Genomic DNA, 27,946 nt, shown 5'->3' with positions numbered 1-27,946 from the left:
ATAATGTCCTTGTGCCGTTTGTCCAAAACATGGAGCTCTGACTCCATTCAATCTTCAATCCTCACCGCTGTCTTCTCAGTAACGAACAGAGTAAGCTACAGCCAGGCAACATTACAGGAGTGGGCTGAGTGGACAGGTAAGTTTATAACGATTTTGTGAAGTTAACAATGACTCAACATGTCTCCCGTTTCAGTTTGACTCTCTTTGCCGTGTGTCATGACTTGTGACACTTGCTTCTTTGCGTTGGTCATGCTTTTCATTTAAGTTGCATTTAAGTTGACTTATTCAGTTCAAATGACCAACATTACTGTCTGTCTTCAGCAACCATCACATGATGCTACTCTTAGTTTTACTTTGTCAGAAAATACTAGAACATTATACAGGCTGTAATAGCAACTCAGTATGAGTTGTTATGGAATAACATTAGTGTCGGACTATTTGTGACCATGATATTTTTAAGATGCAGCTCTGTCAAAGATGACATGTTTTACATCTGAGAAAAGCATCTCTGGTTTTGGTTCATATGAGTCTTGACTTGAAGAACTGTATTACTGAAGGAAATAATGGAGTAGAGAAAATGTGATACAAAGGGCATCCGAAAACTGCATAAATAATGTTTTGCAAGTAACATCACTCATTATGCTGCTTATATACAGCATATACATATATATATGTATAAAACCTACCTCTAATTTTAATTAAGCAACAAGAAGGACAACATTTATTTCATAACTCATTTATAGATTGGCTCTTTTTAAAGGTTTTATAATTTCACTGAAATTGAATGCTTCGTTGCATGTTTTTGTACTTGAAAATTCCTCTCTGATGTAAAGTTAAACAAAAACTAAAGGACAAGGTATTGCTACACAGTAAAATGATCTGCCTGTATTTCATATCTTTGTTGTTATAAGCATCAAGGGACCAAAAAGAAGCTATTTTATTCAATGTACACTTTACTAATACTAATTAATCCGTTATCAGTATTTTTTTCTGCCAAATATTGAAATCGACATCAGCCTCAAAAAATCCATATCAGTTGTGCCTTAATTTTAACTGTAGGTAAACTGTTAGGTAACAATTTCAAACAAAACTGGCCTCATATACATGATTGTCAGTGTTCATTTGGGGATTCATTTAATTCCTACTAGACAAGAAATCCCCATAGCAAGATCCTGATGTTTAAATTAACGGCACCAGCAGGCCAACATTTTCTTTATTTAGGACAATGTCTCATCCACTAGCACCAAACTCTCACACACTCACAGTTTTCAGTGCTTGAGTTTTTGATTTCCCATGAAATTTTGGCATTTTTTTAAGAGCCATGAAGTGAAAATTAATCAATATCTCTATTATTTTAATTTTTGACCAGATAACTAAAAAAATAAAGACATTACATCATTCTCAACTGTTAAGTGATAATTTGCAAATGTTAGCATGTTAGCACACTAAATTGGCAAAATAGTTCATTTTAAGTGTGTTATGTCAGCATCAAGACTGAGAGACTGAGCCTAAAACTGTACAATTCCTGTTGTTAACGCTTTCATTTTCTGAGGCAACAAAGTCTGAAATGATGACAGACAGACAACACACACGTAAAGCTCTCAATAGTTCTATATTAGTTGTATTTCCCAGTGGAGTTGAGTTTCCTTTATGAACCTATAAGACGGTTTACAGTGAGTGAAGCTGCAAGAAGAGGTTTGTGGTTCATGAGATTTCCAAGGATTTTTTTTCTCCTGCATTTAGTGGATTTAGTCATTGGGCCAGCAGGTTGAAATATAATCCCACAGGCTAAACACAAGCCGAGTATCCCACTTTGAGGTTTTCCCTTAAGGACATTAACGTCGCACGAGATGAAGAAAGATCTGTTACATAACTGAGGCATTGATAAGGGGCGGCTGTTTATTTCTAGATGGTCTATTTTTAATGAAAGTTATCTTAATTGTGCGTGTGTAGCCAGACAGATCAGTGCTGCATGTAGTTTGCATGGCTCATATGTTGCTTTAAATCAGACCCCTGCAGGCAAAGATACAACGCACAGTTTCTGGATTTACTGTAAATCATTACTCACTCATACACTAACACACATGCACGCTCACAGGCGCTCCACCATAACTCCTTTAAGCTCCAAGTCAATAAACAATAAACAGTTATATTCAGCACACCTCAGGCATCACTCTGTGCTCAATGAAAGCTGCAGATTTATATCACTGCTATGATTCAAGCCGTGGCGAGGTCAGTCGAAGAGAGAATTGAGAAGTGCAGAGAAAAGATTAGAATCACACTCTTCAATGAGAAAAATAATAATTTCACTCATTTTTTTAATCACTTGGTGGATGTAAACAAGCATTTCAAGGACAATGACTCTATCCGTTTATATTAAAAAAGCATATTTCCCTGCTCGGTTCATTTAAAACGTGCCATGATCGTGCCAAGATTGTCGCCGGGACCAGAAAAAAAATGATAAGAACCGTTTTTCTCTTATCTGTGTTGTCAATGTGCAGTCAATGGAAGCTACACATATAAATAAATAATTCCTGCATGGCGCAACACTGCCCCCTGGTAGTGTCAAGGCACAAATGAAGGCTCAAATGGACACATACTGTAGGTATATTATTGATAAAAGAAGCCTATACAGCATATTCTAAATTAAATGTGTTCCTTCTGTACACACTAAACAATGAGAATGCACACACGACAATAACACATTCTGGCATCATGAATATATTTACTATCTGGCCGTAGATGGCCACATACACATACAACTAAAAACCACCTGTACAAATTGCAAGATTCAGTTGTGTAAAAGAGATGAGCGTCACAGTGAAGCAGCTGCTGCAGGTAGTGGTGATAATGGTGGCTAAAAGTTTAGATGTTCTGGAAAATCTCCATCACAGCGATGGTTGTGCTCTGTCCAAAGATGAAGGCTCCAACTACGATTGTTACGACTCCCCAAACGGTTAAAACATCCCTGTAATAAAAAGCAGGGCATCAAGAGAAAGATCAGTGCAGATGACTCTCAACAGCAATAACAACAGTAAATAAATAGACAAAAGTAATCTTCTGCAAAACAGTAAGTCATAATCTTTTATTGTCTTTTCTTTATCCAAAAAATTCTCCAAGTTTAAGACAGTGGAGGAAATCTACTTTGTAAATAACAGCTTGGGGTCATAGAATATGCCCTCTTAGCTATTTCTGTTGTTTGTTGTTGCTTTCTCGATCATTTCCTTTGACTTTCACAGGAAAAATACTCTTTGGGAAAGGAAATTTCCAGTTCCAAAGTCTCTAGGAAATGTTGAGAAAAATATTAGCCTGTGAGTCTTTACTGTAAACACTTACCTGACTCTTGGAGAGACGTTCTCAGTTTGCATTATGAACATTAAGCAAAGACCTGCAACACATAAAAACACACCATCAGTTATGCCTTCAACCAAGCCTCCTTCAGTACTTGTTGGTCCAGTTTAGAAATTATATGACAAGTTTCTTGTATGTATTTGCATAATCCATAAATCTTTGCAATATTTTTGACGTGAACATGCCATTAAAATAGTATTTTTGAAGACCAAATGACTAATCGAGGAAATGACTGAATTAAACAGTCATTAGTCGCAATTGTAGGACAAAAGTTGGGGCAAATGCAGTGCCTATAAATTACTCCTTTATTGCTTTTTTAACATTGTATCATTAAAGTTTTTTTGACATGAGTTTACAGATTCTTTGATGTTAAAGTGAAAACTGAATTCTGCCAAGTAACATCAATTCATTTAAAATACACAAAGTAATATCAGTTTGCAGAGGATATTCAGTGAATATATTCCCCCTTGATTTATGCTTTACAGTTTCCTTTACTCACATTGTTGAGTAAGCTCAGTGTTCTTTTGTTTTCACGGTGTTTTCTAAATACAGGTGTCTTTGTACTACGCTCACTTAAGACATTCATTGCACTCTGGTGGTCTCTATTTTACTAACTGTGTGACTTCTTAGCACAAATTAATTTCATCTGTGTTGAATTAAGTGAGTCACTTTGAAGGAGGTGAATTTTTATGTGATCACTTTTATCATCTTTGATATTTTTATTAACTGGCATTTCTTTGTAAAAATCTGTTCTCACTTTGACATGAAAGAGTCTTTTTTGTACATTTGTGTAAAAAATTTGACCACAATTCAAAGTTTGAAACAGTGGTGAACATTTTTTATAGACGCTGAACATGTGACATCAATGCAGATGTTAATGTCAGTACAACACACACACATTAAAGTAAGTTCGTTAATACCTGGAAAGATATAGATAAAGAAGGCGCTGATTCCTCCAATGACACTGATGACCTGCCCCATGTCAGGGACAAACATAGCAATAAGAAGAGTTAAACTGATCCAGATCACAGTCAGGACGACTCTGCAGCGACTCTCAAACAAATGAGTGGCGATTCCTCTGCGACGTCTTTGAACTCGCAACATCAGGTTCAGGACAACGGACCTGTTTCACACAGAGACACAACATGACCGTAAACACACACATAAAAAACACACAACACAATGCTGTTCAACTTTGATGTGGCCTACCGCCCCAGAAGAAGAATGATAGGATAGATGGTGACGATTGAAAATCCAAAAAGTAGTCTGGAAATTATCATAACCACATCATTTCCTGGATAAGACATCAGAATGTCTGAGGCGACAGCTCGGCCAAACGTCATGAAGCCATAAACACCTGGAGACGCACAGAAGGGAGGAGATTAGACTCTTTCAGGTGATGAAGATAATCCACTCAGAGTGATGTTTCAGAGGTGAGCTCACCGGTTAGAGTGTAGATGAGTAAACAGAAGAGCATAGAGAGCACAGAGATGACCACCCAGTGGGAGATCTTCTGGTTCTCCATGCTGCTGTAGATTGCTATACAGGCTTCATGGCACTGCAAACACAGAGACACATACATTAACGTGACTATTTGATTTACGAAGATTTGCTGTTTTTTTTCCTGCTTACCCAGATTCATATCTGCTCTGGGTTGATGAGTATATGCTCAATTTAAAAATCTTTGAAAAACACATGCACAAACATGCAATTTTATTATTTTTATGCATGGTTAAAACTGAATATTAAATATGTGTAAGTCGAGCATCAATCTCCTGGGCTCAAATTGAAGCCAACTCAGTGGTGCAGTTCATGAAACGACCACTCGAGGCTTCAAGAGTCAATCCTCATAGACCAGCATGTTAAAATGTCCAACTTCAAAATCATAGCAGAAATAAACATGTTTATAGTCTGGTACAAAAAGTGGTTGTGGTCTCTATTTTCTCAGTTTGTGATAACTGCATGGAGGTCAGATTTTTATATACTGCCCAGCCAAAAAAAAAAAGTCGCAAACTCTAATATTTTGTTGGACCGTCTTTAGCTTTGATTAAACCACTAATTCACTGTGGCTTCTGCAATGTCACAGCAGTTATTTCTGTCCAGAGATGCATTCATTTTTCACAAAGATCTTATATTGATGATGGGAGAGTCAGACAAAGTCCAGGACTCCAGGACATCTCAAAGATTCTGTGGAGGTCAATCCATGTGTGAAAATGACGTATCATGCTCCCTGATCCACTCATTCACAATGTGAATCCTGGCATCGTCATCTTGGAACGTGTCTGTACCATCAGGGAAGAAAAACTCCATTGATGGAAAGATCTGGTCATTCAGTATATTCAGGTAGTCAGCTGAGCTCATTCTCTGGGAACATAATGTTGGTGAACCTGACCAACCCCAGATCATAACCCTAACCCCTACAGGCTTGTAGGCACTAGCCATGATGATTGCATCACTTCATCCACCCCTCTTCTTACCCTGATGCACCCCTCACTTTGAAACAGGGGAAATCTGGACTCATCAGACCACATTTGTTCCTCAAAGATGATGGTTCTCCACTATCCTTCAGGTTTTAATAATGCGTTGGATGGTTCTTAACGCGATTTTAACAGCTGCATAAATCTCCTTTGTTGTTTTCTTTGCTTGATGCAGGCCAATAATTTGACCCTTCTGAGACAGATTAACATCCTTTCCATGACCACAGGATAAGTCTTCTGACATGGTTGTTTAAGAAAAGAGAAGCTCCTCACTGTATCAGCTAGGGTTAAATAAGTTGTTGCAGCTGAAACGTATTCATCACTGCAGTAATTATATGAAGGCTCTTAGCTATTTGTTAGTTAAATCCAGGTGGTGAGTTATTCTTGGCCAGGCAGTGTATAACTCACAGATTGTATTGACATGTTAAAGTACTGAATGATAAAGGGAGAGAAGCACTTTGAGTTACAGGTGGGTGTCATCTGTTCAGGAAACCAGTGGGTGAAGTCAAGGAGGGTTCATCTGACTTTATATATGATCTATGGTGCAAGGGGTGAAGATTTTCTGAAGTCTGCCTTTAAAATTGCTTTACTTATTGTTAAATAGTTTTGTTTACAACAGTTTTCTTGTTTCGATGTCAGCTCTTTTAAAAATCTGATTCCCTATCATTTCTCCTTCCTTGCAGAGATCAGTGTTTCTAATTTAGTATGAGGACAAAAGAGATCAGCTTATCACAGAGGAAGGGAACTTCTTTGACCTAATGAAACTGAAACATGATAATAATATGCATAGAAACCAAATAGGCAGTAATTCTAAACATTTTTATCACAATGGTGCCCATCAAAGGAGAATGGACAACATTCTTACATAATGTGAACAGCTAGTTTATTGTGTGTTTGGCCTCTTTTGTGCATAAAGGTGATTCTTACCTGGAAGCCAAAGCAAATGGTTGGTACGACACTGAACACTGACGCCCATGAACTCACACTAAAAGACACACATAGATTTACACAGTTACTGGTGCACAGGATACAACAGCTGCATAAATGCCAACCATGGATGATGAACACACACAGAGGCACTGACCCTTGGCTCTGCTCTGGAGTTATTATGGCAGTGTGGCTTTCCATCAGGTAATATTTGACAATCACTGCCACACACAGATACGTAGCAGCCAGCGTCCCCAACACACTGAAATGAAGACAAATGGTGAACTCATACAAACATTTACACTCAGCCGGATGTATTTGTGAACACAGGTAAGCGTTAAGGCACCTTGTGTATTTCTGGATGCCGATCTCTTTGGGGATGGACAGCGGCAGGATGATGACGAGGCACATGATGAAGAGGGCAAAACGCTGGTCAGTGTACCAGTGATAGGGCATCTCCCCCTCACTGAACCCGGTCACCGTCTCATACAAAGAAACACACACTGGAGAAACGAGTGAATGTTATTTATCTGCTGCAGCATAAAGGCAGCGAACAGCACAGCAACACAGAACATCGCATCCCAAAGGGCTCATTTACATTTTACATTCTGCTTAACAACGTGGTGTGTGATGTTTTAATGGTGAGATGAGAATGAAGAGGATTCCTGTAAATGTTTGGTCCTTGAAGACATGTCAGTAGATGTGTTTGTAAATCCAAATAGTCTCTTTAACATTGAAACAGAGCAAAAACATTGAAGGGATTTGATGGGTTTTACACTGTCAAAACGCCAGAGGAAAAATGAAAAAGGGATGCATCTGGTTCTGATCACATGTTCAGCCAAAAACTAGTTAGAATGAAAATTAAAGTGCAACTGATTTGTGGTCTGTCAGAGATCCATTTTTGATATGAGAAATAGCTCCTAAATTGATCACAATCTAGTGCTTAATGATTAAAATCAGAATAATGAGGATGGTGATGGGAACTCAAAGACCCACTTATGTACACACGTGGACAAAATTGTTGGTACCCCTCAGTTAAAGAAGGAAAAACCCACAATTCTCACTGAAATCACTTGAAACTCACAAAAGTAACAATAAATAAAAAATTATTGAAAATTAAATAATCAAAAACAGCCATTACTTTTGAATTGTTGATTAACATAATTATTTAAAAAAACAAACTAACGAAACAGGCCTGGACAAAAATGATGGTACCTCTATAAAAGATTGAAAACTATTTGACCAGAGTGACATGATTAACTCAGGTGTGTCATTTAATTGACATCACAGGTGTTTCCAAACTCATAATCAGTCAGTCTGCCTATTTAAAGGGAGACAAGTAGTCACCCTGCTGTTTGGTGAAAAGGTGTGTACCACACTGAACATGGACAACAGAAAGCGAAGGAGAGAATTGTCCCAGGACATCCGAAAAAAATTATAGACAAACATCTTAAAGGTAAAGGCTATAAGACCATCTCTAAACAGCTTGAAGTTCCTGTGACAACAGTGGCTCATATTATTCAGAAGTTCAAGACCCACGGGACAGTAGCCAACCTCCCTGGACGTGGCCGCAAGAGGAAAATTGATGACAAATTGAAGAGACGGATCGTTCCAATTGTATCCAAAGAGCCCAGAGCAACCTCCAAAGAAATTAAAGGTGAACTCCAAGGCCAAGGTACATCAGTGTCAGATCGCACCATTCGTCGTTGTTTGAGCCAAAGTGGACTTCATGGGAGACGACCAAGGAGGACACCACTGCTGAAAAAAACTCATAAAAAAGCCAGACTGGAATTTGCAAAAATGCATGTTGACAAGCCACAAAGCTTCTGGGAGAATGTCCTTTGGACAGATGAGACCAAACTGGAGCTTTTTGGTAAGGCACATCAACTCTATGTTCATAGACTCAAAAACCAAGCATACGAAGAAAAGAACACTGTCCCTACGGTGAAACATGGAGGAGGCTCAGTAATGTTTTGGGGCTGCTTTGCTGCATCTGGCACAGGGTGTCTTGAAAGTGTGCAAGGTACGATGAAATCTGAAGACTATCAAGGCATTCTGGAGAGAAATGTGCTGCCTAGTGTCAGAAAGCTTGGTCTCAGTCGCAGGTCATGGGTCTTCCAACAGGACAACGATCCAAAACACACAGCCAAAAACACCCAAGAATGGCTGAGAGAAAAGCGTTGGACTATTCTAAAGTGGCCTTCTATGAGCCCAGATCTGAATCCCATTGAACATATGTGGAAGGAGCTGAAACATGCCATTTGGAGAAGACACCCATCAAACCTGAGACAACTGGAGCTGTTTGCTCATGAGGAGTGGGCCAAAATACCTGTTGACAGCTGCAGAACGCTCATTGACAAATACAGAAATCGTTTAATTGCAGTGATTGCCTCAAAAGGTTGTGCAACAAAATATTAAGTTATGGGTACCATCATTTTTGTCCAGCCCTATTTCATTAGTTTGTTTTTTTAAATAATTATGTTAATCAACAATTCAAAAGTGATGGCTGATTTTGATTATTTAATTTTCAATAAATTTTTATTTATTGTTACTTTTGTGAGTTTCAAGTGATTTCAGTGAGAATTGTGGGTTTTTCCTTCTTTAACTGAGGGGTACCAACAATTTTGTCCACGTGTGTATGTATTATGCAAACATGCAGTGTGTTTATTTATATGTGAGTGAGTTAACTATCTGCAGGATATGTTAAAATTCTGGTTATACTTCGTATTATTTGTCCTTGCTATGTGAGAATGAAAGAAAAACTGTTTATTTTGGTTGTTTATGGCAGTTTAGTACTCACAACTTTTCATTTCTTTGTGTATATGCTGCCCTTGAGGTCCATATTTAAGAAACATCAGATTCCTATTCGGAGTCTTGCAGACAACATACAAATAAAAGTAACAGACTCAGTGCAACCTTAGCTTAGCTGTTCAAAAGCTATTCATACCTGGATGGATTTAAACTTTCTGAGTCTTACTGAGAATAAAAAAGATCATGAGCTTGCTTTTAACAACAAAAACAAAATGTGATCACATAATACCATCTCCTTGCAGTGGCTTCCTGTACATTTCAGGACTGATTTCAAGATTTTATGTTTGTTTTTGAAGTTTCAAAGGGGTTGGTGCCAACTTGTTGAACAGAGCTCTTACATCATCATCATCCGATTAGAGCCCCACAGTTGGCCAATCAGATGTCCTCGATCCAGGTTTGGAAACAGAGGCTGCTGCTTATCTCAGGAACAATTTACATTTTCATGTAACAGCGGGCTCGACTTTACAAACTTTCAGAGAGCTGCCAAAAAAGCATTAAATCCAAGCAGAGTTAAGTTGACCCCCAAATTTCATCCCTGGCTGTGTTGTATCTTTTATTATTTTATCATTTTTATAATTCAGATTTGTCCTTCACTCCTTGTGTTTGACTGTCCTGTAGATTGCTCTAAATTGTACAGCACTTTGGTTCAACTGCAGTTGTTTTTAAATGTGCTTTAAAAATAAAAATAAATATGACTTTGACAATATGAAACATCTGCAAAGCGTGACCTGAAACAAGTTGGACAGTGTTACAGAAAATATGACATCAAGCGGCAACTGGCCCTGTGGGATGTGATCTTTATTAAGTTCTACTTGACTTTGGGACTTGAAATAAATGACAGGTGTTTGACTCAGTCACACTCACGTTTCTCCAGCTGGTCCTGCACCACCACCAGGAAGGCGACACTGATCATGAAGAGGTTGAAGCAGAAACAGACCTCGCAGAGTTGTCCCACGGCTTGTCCACACACCTCCCTCACCACATCCTGATACGTCTTCTGCCTGCTGACAGACGACGCGTAGCCGAGGATGACCAGACCGCTGATGAGGAATACCAGAGATACCTGGAAGAGAGGAGCTAATCTTCATTCACAGACCAGAGTGACATTTACACAAATAAGCACACACATCAGGAGCAGATAATGAGACAACGAGGCCCTGAGCACAGATGTGTAAAAGGCGCCTCATCTTCTCTCCCCTCGTGACTAGAAATACATGCCAGAGAGTGATGATAAAGAACATATTTAAAATGGCTGGTTTATGAAACCCAAAGTCCAAAACCTAAAGATATTCAGTTTAATGTCAAAGTAGATCAAGAAAACACAAACAGCAACATGTATAGAGCTGGAAGCTATCAAGTCTTTGCATTTTTGCCTCAAAAAGATCAACTATTGGTTGATTATTAAAATTTTAATGACAGTTGACTCAAAGATATTTGTTAAAGCTCAAATACTCTCTAAAGATTTCTGACAAAGTAGCTCATTGTAAGAAATGATACCAAATATCTGAAAGAATCAGAGAAAAAATACACTGTTGTCAAAGTAAGAGAGCCAATTCTTCTGCTTTTGGTGGTATTACTGTATCTAGAATTAAATTTATTATGTCTTAGTATCTAAAATTAAAGAGCAAAACATGTGATTGAGACACTGAGCTTCGTCAACACCTGAAACCTCTGACCTCTTGAGCCCCTTCCTGGAAAGCATACAGTTATCCATCTATGTTGAGACAGTCTGCAGTGCAGTGAAAGTTCAGGTCCTCACATAAACTGGAATCTTCATTAGAGCTCATTTGTGAAAAATATGTACCTCTTTCACACCCAGGAGACAGAGACAGGGACGGTGAGTGTTTACTGCGCAGGTTGGAGGCCTGCAGCCGAACTAAAACACTCAGACTAGATGCATACAGGAGTCACATTTTCACCTCGACCTAATAAAACCAATGAATCTGCAGTTTTAAAGTTGGACAGTGTTCCTTGGAAAGCGCATTAAGATTCAGGGCATGACTAGAGCTTTTTATAGCGGACTCACCAGCTCCACACTGATGGCGGTGGTCACTCCTCCCGCCTTCTCGAAGGCCCAGGGAAAGTTGAGCAGTCCAGCTCCAAGGGCCGACTTCAGCATGATGAACACAGCACCGAATGAGCCAAGCCGAGGCGGGTCCGAATGGGACGCTGAGCGGGCCAGCAGGCTGATGCTCTCCCGGGCCAGTTCCTCCATGTTCAATGACTGACAACAGCAGCACCAGAAGAACAATGAATCCTTTGCGAACCACTAACTTAGAGTCCAGGTGTTTGGTTCGCTCTCTTTCTGCAGAAGTAATCCTGGTGATGGTAGCGGTGCCATATATAGACCTACAGAGGCACACACACACGACTAATGTGGTCTAATTGGACCTTCTGAGTCCTGAGCATTTCACTCTGAGGTGACACATTTGACACTAAAGTGTGTATGTTTGCTTGTGTCTGCTCTCCCCGTGCATTTATGTCTGTCTGTGGTGGACACCAGTGAAGAAGAAGAAGCAGCTGACCTTCTAACATATTATATATTAAGTGAGCTATATGATTAGTCAAACATGACATGTATATTCTCTGAATAAACAATCTGAAAGAACAGAGATTCAGTAAAGAAGAAAAATGGTACATATGACATGACTTAGCTGTCTAAGAGACTTCAGGGCAAAAATATCCAGCTGGATTGTTTAATTTGCATGTTGTTTATTAACTCATAATGTTTCTGCATCCAAAATGCTATCGGAATTATTATATACATTCATTTTTACCTTAAACATACAACCTAGATCAGTAATTCCTCACTTCATCAAGCAGCGAATATCTTGCATTTTCAGACTTCTCTCCACATTGATGTGACGACACACCAGAATGGTCTGACTGCACCTCATAATCAGTGCTATGGGAAGGAAAAATGTTCTGGCTTGTTTATGTTTCTTTAACAATCACAATTGTTTAGGGCGGTGATAGGTCGGGAGCAGCAACAATGCTCCTGTAAAATAATGTCGGAAACCTGCTTGGAAAATTCAACCTTTTCCGTAACTGGTTGACAAACATGCAAGAGCTTCACTGTAAGACCAAAAATGATGTAAAGGATCAGTATCCTCTGTAGATCTACAACCAATCAACTCCTAAACTTTTCAGCAAGTAGGTTGCTGCTTTGAGGTTGTCGCTGTTGAAAACAGAAAAGGGAAACCTTAAACCAACAGTTTACATCCTTAGAATCCAACTGACACACACATGAGTCGTGGAAAGGGTGAACAAAATTGACAATCAGGAGAGTAACTGCAGGGAAGAAGTCAGAATATCATATATCATACATTAAAAAAACAAGCCTTAGTGGAATGGATTTGTGTTCACTAAACATAAATTAGGTTTACAATCTGTACAGCAGACCTCAGAGTTCGGATCATTAAAGATTCCCAGAAAAACACCTTCAGTGGGACATAGTCAGCAGACACTGGATTAGACTACTGATTTCATATTTGTTTAATGTATTGCTCACAGAATCATACATGAAGAGGTGTTCTGCAGCTTACAGGGTTGTAGCATATACAGTACGTCATGGTGAAGTAAAATCCTTGCAGTTTGGATCGGCTAGTACAATGTCCTACATGTGGAATACATAATCCTCTCCATGTTTCATGGCACACACCATCTGTTACAGAGAAGAGAGCATCCCATAAATGTTGTTCTACATCACTGACTTCAGAGGAGATGATGGATCTCAGTTAGGGATAAAAAGAGAAATAAAACAAAAGAACACTTGTTATATCTTAACATTTTAACAGTTGTGCACAGAATGAGGGCTGTAGGGCTCCTCAGAAACACTTCATGGTGAAGTCTTTGCAGATTTTCTCCAGTGAATGCAGGACAAAGGGAGACTAAAGTGAGCAGGAACATCAAGGTGTTCTGGGACAGTTCAGAGATTCTGTCGTTGATCCTCCAGTCATGAACTGTTTTAACGAATATGTCAGGATTCAGTTTCGAAAGTAAAGAAAACACCTTTATCCTGTTTTTAAGGTAGATACTAAAGTGCATCGTTCATAATGACATCATTTTACAAAATGCCTTTGAAGAAACAGAAAGATGTAAATTACATACAGTGGGCAGTTTTCAGTTATATCGACTTGACTGAAGAATCTTTTATTTCTTTCTTTTCATAATTATTTCACCAAAATTGCAATTTTGCTCCATTTGCTAATGTTTAAATACCTCAAAAAAAGTTCACAAACTTGGAGTCACTTACTTTTCTTCACTGGTTAGTTGTCTTTCATCGGTTTAATCTTTATATATATGTAGACATTTGTTCTAACTGTTCTGTACTCTTTCACAAACGCACTTCCTTTAGATTGTCAGTGAAACAACAGCAACACCTTTGTTATGCTTTCAGATTGTTAAAAATGAACCAAGTTCTGATGATCAGTCAGGTCCAACAGCTTTGCATCCCTCCCTCTTTGTTCATGGTTACCTGCCATAATTTGTGGGAAAAAAACTTCTGCATAGAAAATGAGATGTCATGACCCAATCAGGGTTTTATTCTGTCTTTAAAACACATGTGAGCAGGTAAAGTCAGACACTTCTTCACGTGCAGTGTGATTGATTTCAGGCTAATCAAATACCACCGTCTTGTAAACAAAATAGAAGCTTGAACCAGCTGTTTACACCCAAAGCTATGAAAAAGCACTATTCAAATAAGCCATGAAACCTGTGAACGTGAGGTGACCAGGAATTTAATCAGTGTAACACATTAATCTTTAAAAAGAAGAACATAAAGCATGTCCTCCTGACATTTCACTGACAAGTACAGTAATTTAATCAATTCAGCTTTTCACCTGTGACCCTCAGCTGTCACACTTGTTCACTTCATGACACAGCAACACGTTGTATTTCACTTGTAGCACTTTGACGACACTAAGGTTGTTTTGAGGTGCAACCTGCTCCACCGTGGGCGAATAAAGACAGATTAATCCACTCGTGATTCTGCTGTTATGAAACAGCTTAAGAGTATTAAGATCACACACACACACACACACACGCACGCACGCACGCACGCACAGGCCTACGCACAATATCTGACACAAAAACAGATCATGTCAAGAAGTTGCAAAGACTCTTAAAATGACTAAGCATTATGCATGTAAATATATATTTAATTGATTTCCTTGCTGGGTAAAAACCAGAATGAAACAAAGTGGCGTGTGTCATTCCATAATGCTGAGAGCACATTGAAATAATGTAAAACTACAAAATAATACAGTGAACACTCTGGTACCGTGAACACCAGTGAATGAAAAGAAGCGTGTGTGATAACAGAGCTCTATCAGTATCAAAGAAAAGCTGTACAACATTTAATAACATTAATTTACAGAATAAAACTTGGGAAACACCTGGAAAACGTCCCACATCCTCTTCCCCATGCTAACTCACACATACACTTGTTGTACTTGGTTGTTCTTTTTTGGTGCTCAGTATTTGTCATGGGTTTTATTGAGATGCCCATTTTATTTAAAGATATTTTTGGCATTTTTAAAACAGTGACAGTGGAGAGAAACAGGAAATTTGGGAGAAAGGAAGAAAGAGACTGACATGCAGTAAAGCTCCGGGTCAGCCAGGCATCAAACCAGGGACTGAAGGCATTTGCGCCCCTGTGGTGTTCACCCTATCCACTCGGCTAACAGATTACCCCTAGCTATGCATCCATTTGAATTGCCCCATGGGGGACAAATCAAAATGCTACACTGATAAAGTTCAACTATTTCATTTAAAATACAAAAAAATACTTCTTAAAAGCTAGAAAAACTATGTAAAATGGCAAAGTATTAAACAAGTGATAACATTTAGCAACACATCAGAGAGTGCTTCCACACATGAATCTGATTTTCATCAAACCGGTCAAACGAGGCGATGAATTAAACCCACTGCACAAAAAAAAAAAAAAGTACTGCGTTGCGCCCAGTAATAATTCTGTCCTCTGGATCACACCTGATTGGATCAGGGGCAGATCTGAACACCTGGCACCGCAACATCCCTGAAAATCTCTTTTGTCCTAATATCATATGGCATTGCCGATGAACTGCAGCAGTGGTAAAATAAATAAATGAAAGTGTTTATGACATACATTTGTTTATAACTCAGGGTTTTTTTCAGCTGAGTAACCTCAGTAAGTAAGAGAGATTTTGCATTTTCTCCTATATTGTTGCTGTCACTCTGACTTACTTATAAAAAGTGAATTTAATCACAGTCAGTTAAACACTTGCATTTGTTGCACAATCCTCTGATCTTAAGGGACACAGATGAGCAGCTACCAGTATGCTTGACTTTAAATATTCGTATCAGAATGAAAGCAAGATCAAGGCATACGGTAAACTGAACATATTTAGTTAATGCTTATACATGTGCACCACTTTGTCCATGTAAGAACCCTAAACAAACAGTTATTGAACTCCTTGTTTTATGAACAACATGTGATCATGAAGAGTCTGACTTGTACAGAGTGTGTTTGGATTGTAGAGGAGCAGGACTCTAGCTGGCAGCACTCTGATTAATAACCAACTAATATTAGTTAACTAACTGCTGATCAGAACCAGCAGTGTGCAGCAGACCGGGAACAGCAGCGTGATGAGGGTGGGGCTGTGGTGGTCTGCTCGTCCTTTCAGAGTCTCCTGGTTGGACTGGTCTGAGGTGGGGGGGCTCTGGGGTGCAGGCACGGTGCTGGGTGGGACGGTGGTGCGACTGGCGCACATGGCGTAGAGGTTTCCAGAAAACTGTGTCTTCCTGGACTCTTGTCTTAGAGACTCCCAGACAGCTGCTGGTTCTCCAGGACAGCCGGCCAGAGCCGAGTTGGCACAAACGTGAAACGCGTTCCAGGACCTTCAAGGAACCAGGACAAGAGGAGACGTAGGAGATAAGAGCAGGAATGTAGCAGCTGTAGTGTAGCATCATTCTGAAGGACTGCCTGTGGTCATTAACACTCCGTCATACAGTGATGACATTAACATCTGAGCAGTTGCTAAGGAGGAATTAACATCCCTAAAAATTAGCTCACCTTCAGATATTGTATAGTGATGTACAGGTGTACTGCAGGACCTCGTGACATCACTGTTGGGTGTTATTACAGGTACAACAGAGCACCAACAGAGCTAGTATATCCAGGAGAAACAAGCTGACGGGAGCGGGCTGCACAGCGGCGTAGTGGTTAGCACTTTTGCCTTGCAGGGAGAAGATCCTGGTTCGAATCCCGGGGTGGGCCTGGGATCTTTCTGCATGGAGTTTGCATGTTCTCCCTGTGCATGTGTGGGTTTTCTCTGGGTACTCTGGCTTCCTCCCACAGTCCAAAAATATGCTGAGGTTAATTGGTTACTCTAAATTGCCCGTAGGTGTGAATGTGAGTGTGATTGTCTGTCTGTATATGTAGCCCTGTTCAGCATGTCCCCTGCCTTTGCCCAAGTCAGCTGGGATAGGCTCCAGCACCCCCTGCGACCCTAATGAGGATAAAGCGGTGTATAGAGGATGGACAAGCTGAAGGGAGGGCAGTGGGAACAACTGATTCTAGTCTAGAGTCAAATGACTATTTCTCTAGTTTTTAAATAATGTCACCAGTTACTAATGTAATGCACATTATGTGATTTCTGCCACTAGGGGCCTCTAAGTCAAGACAGTAACTAAAGATGTAGACAGATGATGTTCTGAGGTAACATGAGATCATGAAGGTGTTGTCTTCGTCGTTGATGATGAAAATCTATCTGACGTGTTCATGGATGAGGTAATGTGTTAAAGCTTTATTCATGTTGTGATTAATTGTTAGAAGATTTGACTAACCACTCCTAGAAGGCTCTCTGGTTCTTCAAAGTACCATCACAATTTACAAACCTCTTTATTTATTGGATGGCTCCTCATGTATTTTATATGTTTCCGTAAAGTACAAAGGATTCTTCATGTTTATTGTTTAATGGTATTTGGTCTGTTGGTCTGCAAATAACAGCAAAAAATTAGCGCTGTCGCTAAAGATTGTTTTCATTATCAATTAATCATTTGGTCTATAAAACTTTGGAAAACAGTGAGAAAAATCCATCACAGTCTCCTAAATCCTATTGTGTCATTTAATAACATGTTGTTCTATTTAACCAACAGTCCGGAATCCAAGATATTGAATGTAATTACACTGGAAGTGATCCAAAAATATTGCAAAGTCTTACATTTGACTTTTTTGCAGAAAAGGTACTTAACATTTTTAAGTCCAGGTGTCAGAGTATAGAACCAGCTGGATCTCCAGAGAACTATCTTTAAAATGTAATTTTTCATTAAACTTTTTTTAAACTCCATTCACAGGGCTTAAATAAACAATTTTTGCAAGGTTTTCTGAGGCACCTTTGTGGATTCTTTGCTAAAAGAGATTCTCTGACCTCACATTTTATGCTGTTTCCTGACATAATGCCAATAAAAATGAACCTTCACAGCTTGGACTACAAAAAACACAAACACTCTGTGAAGAACCTTCTCCTAAATAAAGATGGTTTTTAATTGGTGATGCAGAATTAAACGTGGTTCTTCTATGGCATCACTACAATGACCTATTTTTGATTCCCTTTAGCACCTTTATTGTGGTGCCAACAGCTACTATAGAAAACGTTCAGTGCTGTTATCTGTTGTCCAGACAATTTGAAAAACTGGAAAATATTCTGGATATGTAAGTATACAAGTCAACAAAATAATACATTGCTCTAGTTGATTTCTGACATTTAGACATGGAAATTTGACATATTAAACCTTTTTCTTATTCCTTGCTCATTTGACTACGCCTGTGGTGAACACAAGTTTGACAATATAGGTTTTAGAAGAAACTGCAGCTAGAGGTGTAGAGATGCAACATAAGAGCACAGTTCATTACACTGTGTTTTTATATAGAGAACAGCTGCTTCCAACATCTGGAAAATAGCTATATTAGCTCCTTTGTGACACTGAGCTTCACAAATTTAGAGGCTTAGCTTAGTGTTTAAATCACTACTCTCAGAATAAAAAAAGATGCTAACTGGAACCCAAAATCATCATCATCATAGTTGCAGCTCCAATTTTACCACCAAACTAAATAACTCCAATAAAAATGATCCTTTAACGCTTTAGAGAATCACAATTATTGCGTGAAAAACCACCTTCGGAATAAAGAGGTTCTTTATTTAGAAGTTGATTCTTGGTGACGGTGCTGTAAAGTACCAGACAGTCTTCTGAATCTTCACTAATTAGCCCTAAACGCACTGTGCTATTGGGAATGTAATTAGATTCCCTGGCATTTTTTTTATAAACTAAACTCCTAGACAAATTTGCCACTTGAAAAGTCAGCAGATGACCAAAATTACTACAGTTTGTTAGAACAAATCCATCTAACAGCTGTCAAGACTTTTATCTAAAAGCCAAAAATGTCCCCCTTGCGGTGACACTGAACAAAAAACTGAAGGTACCACAGACAGATTCACCAGCAGGGGATGATGGGTATCTGCTCAAAATTTAATGTCAATCTATCCAGCAGCTGAAACAGTTCAGTCTGAAGCAAAGCAGATCAAACTGACTGGCATCGCCTGTTGCTCTAACACGATTACTGATGAGAACAGCTGTAACAGTTGAAGACAATGGATGGAGGAGGTGTGATTTGATGGTTACCACGGTGACAGAGAGACACTCACCTGCAGATAGCATCGATGTCCTGTGTGCTCTGGTCTTTTTTTGTTTCCGCCAAACTGTCCCCGAGTGTGAGCAAACACTGAGCAAAACGCTTGTAGATGGAACCACACGAAATGGGAATTGCAGCTCCGAAACACACAGGGACGAAGCCTGGTGGAGGGGAAAAGACAGGCCACAAGCACATTTTAACACTAAATTGCAGTAATTCAATCTTGATGGGAATATTGCAAACACTGTATGAAAAGCTAAAAGCTGAGGATATGAGAGGAATAAAATCAGCAGATTCTTTGAGCTGAGGATTTCATTTTGTGGAGTGAAGTAGATGTTTGTGCGTCTATAGAGACATCATCCATCTGGTGCTTAGATGGATCAAACAAATACAGAAATATGTTGTAGTCCATTCATCTGGAGGGATTATATACCCTTAAAGCCAAATTCAGTGTGGGACTACTAAACCGTGCGTGATCTGACTGAGTGCATTGATCATCTCATACATAACAGGTCCCTCTGAGAATGGATCGAGTTTTTTACTGAAATGCTCTCGAAAAGCCGAGGCACGAGATCTAAACTCAGACATTGATTTCGATTAGAGGGCTTTTTAGTGAAAGTAGCTCTAAGATCTTATTGCAGGGTCAGTCACAAACTACACAGCTTTAACGTGCGGAAGCCTGAGCAGCCACTAAACAGGTCACTTTAAAACATCAACCTCTTCCTAAAATATCAGTTTTCTGGTTTCAGACTTTCTAGACGGTTTTGGAACCTGCTTGTAGAGATTGGTCATGTGTTACTGAAGTCTGGTCACTGTCGGATGTGGTTGAGCTCAGCGGTCTGAGCAGGCCGCTCAACTCCTTCCACACCAAACCGTTCAGCTCTACACAGGCAGCGTCACATTGTAGCAGGAAAAGACAGAGCTGCATTTTGATCTTAAAAAGATACTGATGGTGAACTGGCACTTGATCTACTAGTATAGAGATATCCTTTTTCCACCAACATCTAATCCAATCAGGCACCTATTTTTAAACCGCTTGGAGCATTTCAGCCAAAAACTAATTGGGTCAAAACCTCTCCCAAAATTTGGTTTCCAATTGGAACTAAAATATTGCAGATTTTCCTTATCTTGAATGACCGTACATGTCAGGAGAGGATGGAAAAGCTAACTTTGTCGTTAATTGTTGGTCTATTCTTGTCTTTTAGTTAAAAACAAATAACTGCAGATAAGTCAACATTTTTCTACTACAGTTTATGTTCGTTGTCAATTGTGCAACACTCTACGCTGACAATGCAGCTCTGATTGCAGTACTTTGGTATCAAGCAACAAGCTTCTAAAAAATCCTGAACTAAACTGCTTTAAAAGCCGTTTCTAATTTGGTGGAAAACATATGGGAATGTGTGGATCTTTTGCTGTATTTTTTGATCCAACACCCCTGTTTGCTCGTCCCAAACTGTTCCCACAAAGTTTGGAGCACAGTGTTCTCAAATACCTCATCAAATATTGCAGTAATAATGTTTAAGAACAGTCCCAAAGAGAGACTTGGCTGTCTATATGCTTTCAATCACAACATAAACTACATTTTAGCAATCCTCAACTAACCACAATGCTCAGACTATGGAACCACCTGCCTTCAAAAAGCACTTTAATGAATCAGCTCTACTGTTGTCAGTCTCTATATTTGGCTCAATACCAAAGCACTTTGTACACAATATTACCACTAATTTTCTCACACGTCATCTGTAACTTTTTTAATTCGTGATTTAACGGTTTAGCTGATGGATGTACTGATCATGTGTGAATGCACATAGTTTTTTTTTTCCTGTTGTAATTGAATGGGTTTTTTTTTATTCTGTCATGATTGTTAGTCTGCTGCTTTTCCTGCAGGCGTTACTTCAACATAATATTCAATCAAATTTTAAAAAACCCTTAAAGATTGATTGTAAAATTCAGTTCCAAATACACAATGCTTTGCACAAACACACACACACACTCAGGGGAGAGAGAGAATCAGCTCATGACAGGATAGTGAGAACTTCATCAAGTTAAGTGCATTTGTAAAACCTTTCCCTCAGTTTCAGATCAATCTGAATAAAATATCCTTTATAAGCCATCTTAACCACTTTAGATCTTTTCTAACAAACCTGATATTTCTCTGTTAGGTTTCTACCTGAGTCCAGTTTGCATGGAAAAGCATACAACATCTGCAGGTAAAGAAAGAAAAACTGGAAATTGTGAAAAATGGGACCAACTTACAAAGTTCTCCCAGAAAACCTGAATGCATGCAAACGCATAGATTCCGCTCACGGTGCAACTGGAGAATGAAAGAAGCATCCTTACTGTGGAGGAGGGCGATGGGCAGCAGCACACTCACAGTGGCTGGACGGGACTTCATTGTTCGGCTCAGCAGAGTCCCGTGGAGCTGAGTGCCACCTCTGGTACGAGAGGCTCTGATCTGATGTGAAACCTCCCACTGGTTGTGTGCAAAATCCCCCAAAAAAGTTGCTGCTTTAAAATGTGACGCTTCCTGTCATCTGTTGGGAATTCATCAAATTGCAAAAGTACAGCAATGCACAGAGGCACTACCCAGCTGGATTAACAGAAAGGGACTGATTCATCGCAGAGAGTAAGAGGATGTTGTGCTACTGTGTGTGTGTGTCTTGTGTGTTTTGTGTGTTTTGTGTGTTTATGTGCGCTCTGGGGAGGCGAGAGTCGTAGAGAGCTTGGAAGCAGCAGACCAATGACGGCATCACAACGCAGCACACTGGATTAGAGCGTTCTCATTTCCGGTCTTCAGTATTTGGAACATTTATTTGAAACACAAATAAATTATACACAGAATCAAATAAGAGTGATTGTGCTCCGGACACACACTCCTTGTGACACACCTGCCTGCTGCAAAAACCTGCTTTTACTCTTGAATGAGGAGCTTTAAACATGACAGTGGAAGGAAACCTAATCAGAAGTGTCAGGAGGACTTTTTTTTTTTTTTTATCATTCGAACAGATGGATGACGTCCCAGTGAGGATAAGAGAATCCAGCTCACCTGGGAGCTCAGAGCAGCCTCTGAGAATAGCAACAGCCCATTTGAGGATGAATCTACACCAATGTGGGTTGTTCGAGGCCGGTTAAGAGCGCAGTAATGTGTTGAACAGTCTTGATTAAGAGGAGACAGGACAGTGACAGAACCCAAAAACTAACCGTTTAAAGAGTGGTGATTGTAAAGATCCACCTTATTCTTCCCAACTTGATCTTATATCCCCCACTTCTTCCTCTCAACCTCTAAATCCCTTACTATATTCACCCCAGATGGCTCACACTATGCATTAGTATAAGTCCTGCTTCACATCTGTATAGGCTACTGACACAGGAGGAATGAATGGTAACCCATTGTTAATCTGCAGCTTAAAACAACCATTAACTGCAGAATAATCTGTGTCAGAAGCTGTGGCATTGAATCAATACATCCTGTAGGCTACATCTGTTAGTCTGTATTAACTCAGCAGATATGCTGTTTTTTCACTTTGTCAAATTGCAGATTTGCTCAAGATATATCAATCCGAACGTTAAAAAAAAAAACTTCAGAATTTTAAAATTAGACAGTGAGAAGGTCTGTCTGATGTCTGAGCTTTGCACTCATTTTATCTTTGATTGCTTCAAATATCTGAGTTTTTGTAGACAGTGATAATGGGCTTTAAGGTCTACAGTTATGGTCCCAAATGGGAGTTATGCCCTGCTTAAGAGGGAGACTGAAAACTTTTTGAGATACCTTCATAGTTGGGACCTACTCAGGTGAATCACCTCTGTTATGTTGTTGATGTAAACTGCTGAAAGCTTTCCCATGATGCACTGAGCACCTCTCCTCTACTCTCCTCTTTCTCTCTGCCACCATTGCATGTCACATGTGTGTTTTCTCAGTCATGTACTTTGTGTTTTGTCCTCTCTGCAGGAATCTCTGCCTTCAGAGCTCCATGTTTCTGATCAGAAGATAATGGCCTCACCAGCCTCCCATGTGGTTATTGTTCTCTTACATGTTGTTTGTCTGTTTTCTATCTGCTGTCCTGCTCTCTTTCCTTTAACCCAACCACCCAGGCGGACAGCTACGAGACTGCTTGAACATGGTTCTGAAGAAGGTTTATTCTTTTCTTCCCACTCACTAGAGTGTTTGTTTGGATTTGTTGGCTTTCTTTGTATCATATTGTATGCTGTTATTATCAGGTCTTCATCTTACTATGTGAAGTGCATTAAGAATAATTCATAAGATTTGTTGCTGAATAAATAAAACTAAATTGATACCTGTGTGTCCCATGTAATACCAATTCAAATCCAGATGAATCTATGCACACTTGAAGCATTAAGGTTTTGTTGTCAGGTGTGTGAAAGTGTTACATCTTTGGTGAAGTGCTGCATAGATTGAGTGAACGTTTTCTCAGATCACTTTCCACAAGGTCTTCTGATCTGCTCACTCAGTTTAATTGCATAAGCAGCTCAAACCAATGCATATTGCTGCACTTTTGTGAATCCCCAGTTCTGTTCACATATTTCCCTCATTTAGAGCTTCAAGTTTGTTGTGTGATAATTCCCTGAATGGCAGCAAAGCATTTCTGCTCTGGATAAAGCTGTGACCCGGAGGATCAAAAGTAGATTATTCTAAATCAAGTTGGAGAGATATTTCAATTAAAGCCACTCTAATATTTCTACAGTTTCAGTGATGGCTGCAAAATGTCTGGTTTGCCTTTTTGTTGAAGCCTTGAGATTTGTTGAAATTAAATTTACACTGGATTGTGACTGATCAATTCGATAACAGCTATGAGAATACAGACCAGACAAATTCACAAAACTGACAGAGTCTGAACACTGACAGTGCAGACAAACATCACAGCAGGAAATTAATCTGGCGTATCACCTGGAACAGTTTTTGGATATGAGTTCTGCAGACTCAGCTCACAGTCACACACAGAAACACTCACTAAAAGCTGCAGATTGCCAGTTTAACTGATCTTGAACTGGAAAAGGCACATTAAGTGTGACACATATTGTACGATACACAAACTTACAGCTTCATTTGGACAATAACTTCTGACTCCTAATGAGATTAAATACTGTCTTGCTACTGTGCACATTTCTATTTCAAACACCGGACTTCAGAATCACGTGCTATTTACATTCTTTTACCAAATTCACATTGCATAATTACTCTCAAAGGATGAGACAATCTGCCATGAGAAGCTGTTGTTTGGCCTCAACGTAAAGGCGGCGCTGATAAATAGCAGCAGCCATAGAAAAGGAAGATGGAGTTGTGTAAGTTTGATTGACAGCACTGGATTAAGGCATTACGCAACACTGTTGGGAGTAAAAAAAAAATAAATCCAGATGAGATTAGGATCTGGATCCTTGCTGTGTCCAATGCTCTCTGTCTCTCCATTCATCCGTCTCTTTCTCTGTTTCATGAAACACATTATCGGGGAGGTTGTTACCCATTTAAGTTTGGGAGGAGGAACCGCATCACAGTCCCACATTCACATAACGACATTCAACATTTCAGCGTCTGTATATGAGTAACAATTAAGCAAATGAGCATCAGAGCTGATCGCAAACACAGGCAGATGAGGCAAATTAAACTAAAGAGACACGAGATAAAGCTCCCCTCGTCAAGCTTTTATCCTGTCGCCATCTAGAGGGAGAAAATCACGCTGCAAATTTCTGTTTCTAGTCACAGTAATATCACAAACTAGTGCTGAACTGATTGGATGAGATGATTCATCCATTTTAAGACACACATTTAGTTGAGTGAGCTCTGATTAAAAATAAATGTTTTGTTAGCTTCTCAAAATGTGATCATTCATTAAAACAGGCAGTCTGAACACACATATTTATCCTCTTATTGTATATTGTAATAATTACTTATTATTATTTATTCTGCTACTTCTGTTTAAAAAAATAGTTAAATTGACATAGTAAGGGCAGCTACATCTATATAGCCACATTTAAGTTTAAAACCTCACGGAAACGGAAACAACAATTTTAGGGTTTCATTGGTTTTGTGACACATTTAAAATGATGGGTTTTATACCTCATCTTCAGCACCATTTTACAGAATTTATAAGCCTTATGTACATTTATTGCTTTGTAATTTACTCTTGAGGTCCACTAGAACATATTCAAAAACTATATTTGTTATTTTTCTCTTGCTGTGTATTGCTGCAGCACATATCCTTACTCTGTGTTTACCTTTTCTCTCCCGTCTCTGTAATTGTGAGTTTACATTCTGGGTGAACAGCAACAGGCCACGTTCAATAGAAGACAGCAATATGAAGCTACAAACTACAACAAGTGTTTGAGTGTCACTCCAGCTGTAGTTCTCCAGCAATGCAGCTGGTCCACACTTGCCTGTATTGTAATTTTGTCACTCACAGTGTGAACATAGCAAAAGGCCGGTCTGCTCCACAAAGGTGAGGAAAACTCTATAAACTCCAGATCAATGAGTAGCTGACTGGAATGTATCTCTACAGAACTGAATTGGACTACTAACACCAATGCACTCTATAAGAAAGGTCAGAGCAGATTCCACCTGCTCAGAAAGCTGAGGTCCTTTAGGGTGCAGGGAGCACTTCTGAGGACTGCTTATGATTCTGTGGTGGCATCAGCTATCCTGTGTGGAGTGGTCTGCTGGAGCAGCAGGAAGAGACTGAATGAACTGGTGAAGAAAGCCAGCTCTGTCCTGGGCTGTCCCCTTGATCCTGTGGAGGTGGTGGGACACAGGAGGATGATAACAAAGCTGTTGTCTATCATGGAGGACACCTCCCACCCTCTGCAGGAAACAGTAAGATCACCAGGCAGCTCCTTCAGTGACAGACTGCTTCATCTGTGGTGTCTAAAGAATTGATACCGCATGTCCTTCCTTCCTGCTGCAGTCAGACAAGCTCCCAGTAGTTCACTTCACCCATGAACTGTGCAATTAAAATGTAAATAATGACACTATGTGCAATTTAATTTTTTTTCTTTAAATATTTATATTTTCTTCTTGAAGGAGAAAGTATCTGTTGATATCTATGCAGTGTGTACATTGTGTGCTGCTCTTTTCTTTGTACTGTTTTTCTATTTGCTGCTAGAAGAGTAAAAATGTCCCTGCTGTGGGATCAATAAAGGTTTGATCTATCTAATCTTTCTATCAGAAGCAGCTCTAGCGAGGAAACAGTTGCAGACTGCAAGGCATCGACTATTTCTTTGTTTGAGAGTGTGTCAAACTAGCTGCTAGGCGTACGTTATGCAAATGAGTTATGTGGTGATGTAGAAAAGTAACAGAAGATGAGTCTGGATTTCAAAGTGCTAAAGGTATATAAGGAGTATTTTCTGTGGGAGAGAATATCTGCCTTTAGCATGGACTCTGCAGACCTCCTACATGCATGAAAAAGCTGTAACAAACCCAAAATAAAAAAGGGAAACCGATAAAAAGCACAATCAGCATTCTTAGAGGCGATCAGCCACAACATTATGCCCACTGACAGGTGAATAATACTGATCATAGTGGTACTATGTGGTTTTCTGCTGGAAAATCCTTGGATTTTGGCATCAGTGTTGATGAGACCTAGACACCCAAGTAAAGACGGTCCCAGAGCAAACACGCTCCTTCATGCAAATGGGAATCCTAAATGTCACTGGAGGAGAACGTACCCCACTACGTCAAAAACATTAAAAAAATCTGGAACATCTTTAGGAACATGACCAATCACCCAAGATGTTGAACTGACCTCCAGACTTCCTAGACCCCATTCTGATGAAGAATCAACAGGATGCAGTGGAACAAGTTTGATTCACAGAGACCCCACTGCACAACCCAGAGCACCCAAAGCATCCACTGCCAACGTCCTGGTTCCAGACTCCTTAGGATGCCCTGAGAGGTCCTCTGGTCCAGGAGCAATGCTTCAGAGCAACATAAAGTCGACCAACATAACACTAGGCAGGTGATCATGTTTTGCCTGATTGGTGCACTCTGTAATGCTCTCACTGTCATAAATGTTGTGTTCTTCTAAGCACAAGTTATGTCAGGTGTCACTCAACAGGTGTTTAAAACAGCACTGTAATATTTAGACTTGGCGCTGAAGTTCATGTTTAGTTTCCATCACAAATCTTAATGATCAACGGTTTTATATTATACAAATTTTATTACTTTTTCCACAACTCAGCACAGCTGAAAAAATACTGCAGCCACTGCAAATCTTTATATCTTCCTAGACAAAACAGGGGAGTCTTTAAGCCTCTTAACTTGAAGGTAAGGACCTTAAAAACACTGCAGGATCTTGCAACCCACAGCGTGCTTCCATTTTGGTACTGTGGCACTGAACGAAATAACAACTTGAGAAATTACTCTGCGAGAATATTTAAGAATTAAATCTACTTCAACAGAAAGTAGAGCATAGAAGTCGGACCAAGTTCAAAAATCTGAAATGTCTGTAACATCCTGTGCATAAAACACTCATGAGCATGACAGAGAGATGCAACCATGAAGCCTCTGTATGGAGAAAACATCTGACCATCTACAGGCACATGAAGTTCATGAATCACACAGAAACAAGCAGCTGCTGTTTCACAAAACAACCTCGGAGACAAACACACATGTTCCAGTTGCATAAAATATCTTGAGAAAATGCTTTTCTATGTACTTCTATTAAAATTTCCTAAGAGAAAAATAACAGTTGCACAAGTG

The 27,946-nt window shown here is 39.5% G+C and overlaps 2 protein-coding genes across 2 annotated transcripts; both read right to left on the bottom strand.

Annotated features, from left to right (window-relative positions):
- Positions 1–2,399: 2,399 nt before the first annotated feature.
- Positions 2,400–11,781, bottom strand: slc38a8b (solute carrier family 38 member 8b). Its single transcript, XM_022205915.2, has 10 exons — positions 11,593–11,781; positions 10,431–10,629; positions 7,102–7,258; positions 6,913–7,017; positions 6,756–6,813; positions 4,795–4,909; positions 4,561–4,708; positions 4,272–4,474; positions 3,337–3,388; positions 2,400–2,968 (listed from the first exon to the last, which is right to left on the bottom strand). The coding sequence occupies exons 1-10, from the start codon at positions 11,779–11,781 to the stop codon at positions 2,866–2,868; spliced, it is 1,329 nt and encodes a 442-aa protein (XP_022061607.1). The 3' UTR covers positions 2,400–2,865.
- Positions 11,782–13,046: 1,265 nt separating this feature from the next.
- Positions 13,047–21,843, bottom strand: nrn1lb (neuritin 1-like b). Its single transcript, XM_022205941.2, has 3 exons — positions 21,580–21,843; positions 19,253–19,400; positions 13,047–16,445 (listed from the first exon to the last, which is right to left on the bottom strand). The coding sequence occupies exons 1-3, from the start codon at positions 21,632–21,634 to the stop codon at positions 16,142–16,144; spliced, it is 507 nt and encodes a 168-aa protein (XP_022061633.1). The 5' UTR covers positions 21,635–21,843; the 3' UTR covers positions 13,047–16,141.
- Positions 21,844–27,946: the final 6,103 nt, after the last annotated feature.

This window comes from Acanthochromis polyacanthus, chromosome 2 (genome assembly GCF_021347895.1).
Source record: "Acanthochromis polyacanthus isolate Apoly-LR-REF ecotype Palm Island chromosome 2, KAUST_Apoly_ChrSc, whole genome shotgun sequence".
Taxonomy (NCBI): domain Eukaryota; kingdom Metazoa; phylum Chordata; class Actinopteri; family Pomacentridae; genus Acanthochromis; species Acanthochromis polyacanthus.
The sequence above is the reverse complement of the archived record's forward strand: the minus strand, read 5'-3'. Positions and strand labels throughout refer to the sequence as shown.

Coding starts and splice junctions, on each gene's coding strand:
- nrn1lb (XM_022205941.2), bottom strand. CDS start 21,634: ATGAAGTCCCGTCCAGCCACTGTGAGTGTGCTGCTGCCCATCGCCCTC. Junction 19,401..21,579: donor GCCCATCGCCCTCCTCCACA/GTAAGGATGCTT, acceptor CCCCTCCACCAG/GCTTCGTCCCTGTGTGTTTC. Junction 16,446..19,252: donor GACATCGATGCTATCTGCAG/GTGAGTGTCTCT, acceptor GGTTCCTTGAAG/GTCCTGGAACGCGTTTCACG.
- slc38a8b (XM_022205915.2), bottom strand. CDS start 11,781: ATGGAGGAACTGGCCCGGGAGAGCATCAGCCTGCTGGCCCGCTCAGCG. Junction 4,910..6,755: donor CCATTTGCTTTGGCTTCCAG/GTAAGAATCACC, acceptor CTGTGTTTGCAG/TGCCATGAAGCCTGTATAGC. Junction 4,709..4,794: donor ACTCATCTACACTCTAACCG/GTGAGCTCACCT, acceptor GTGCGTCTCCAG/GTGTTTATGGCTTCATGACG.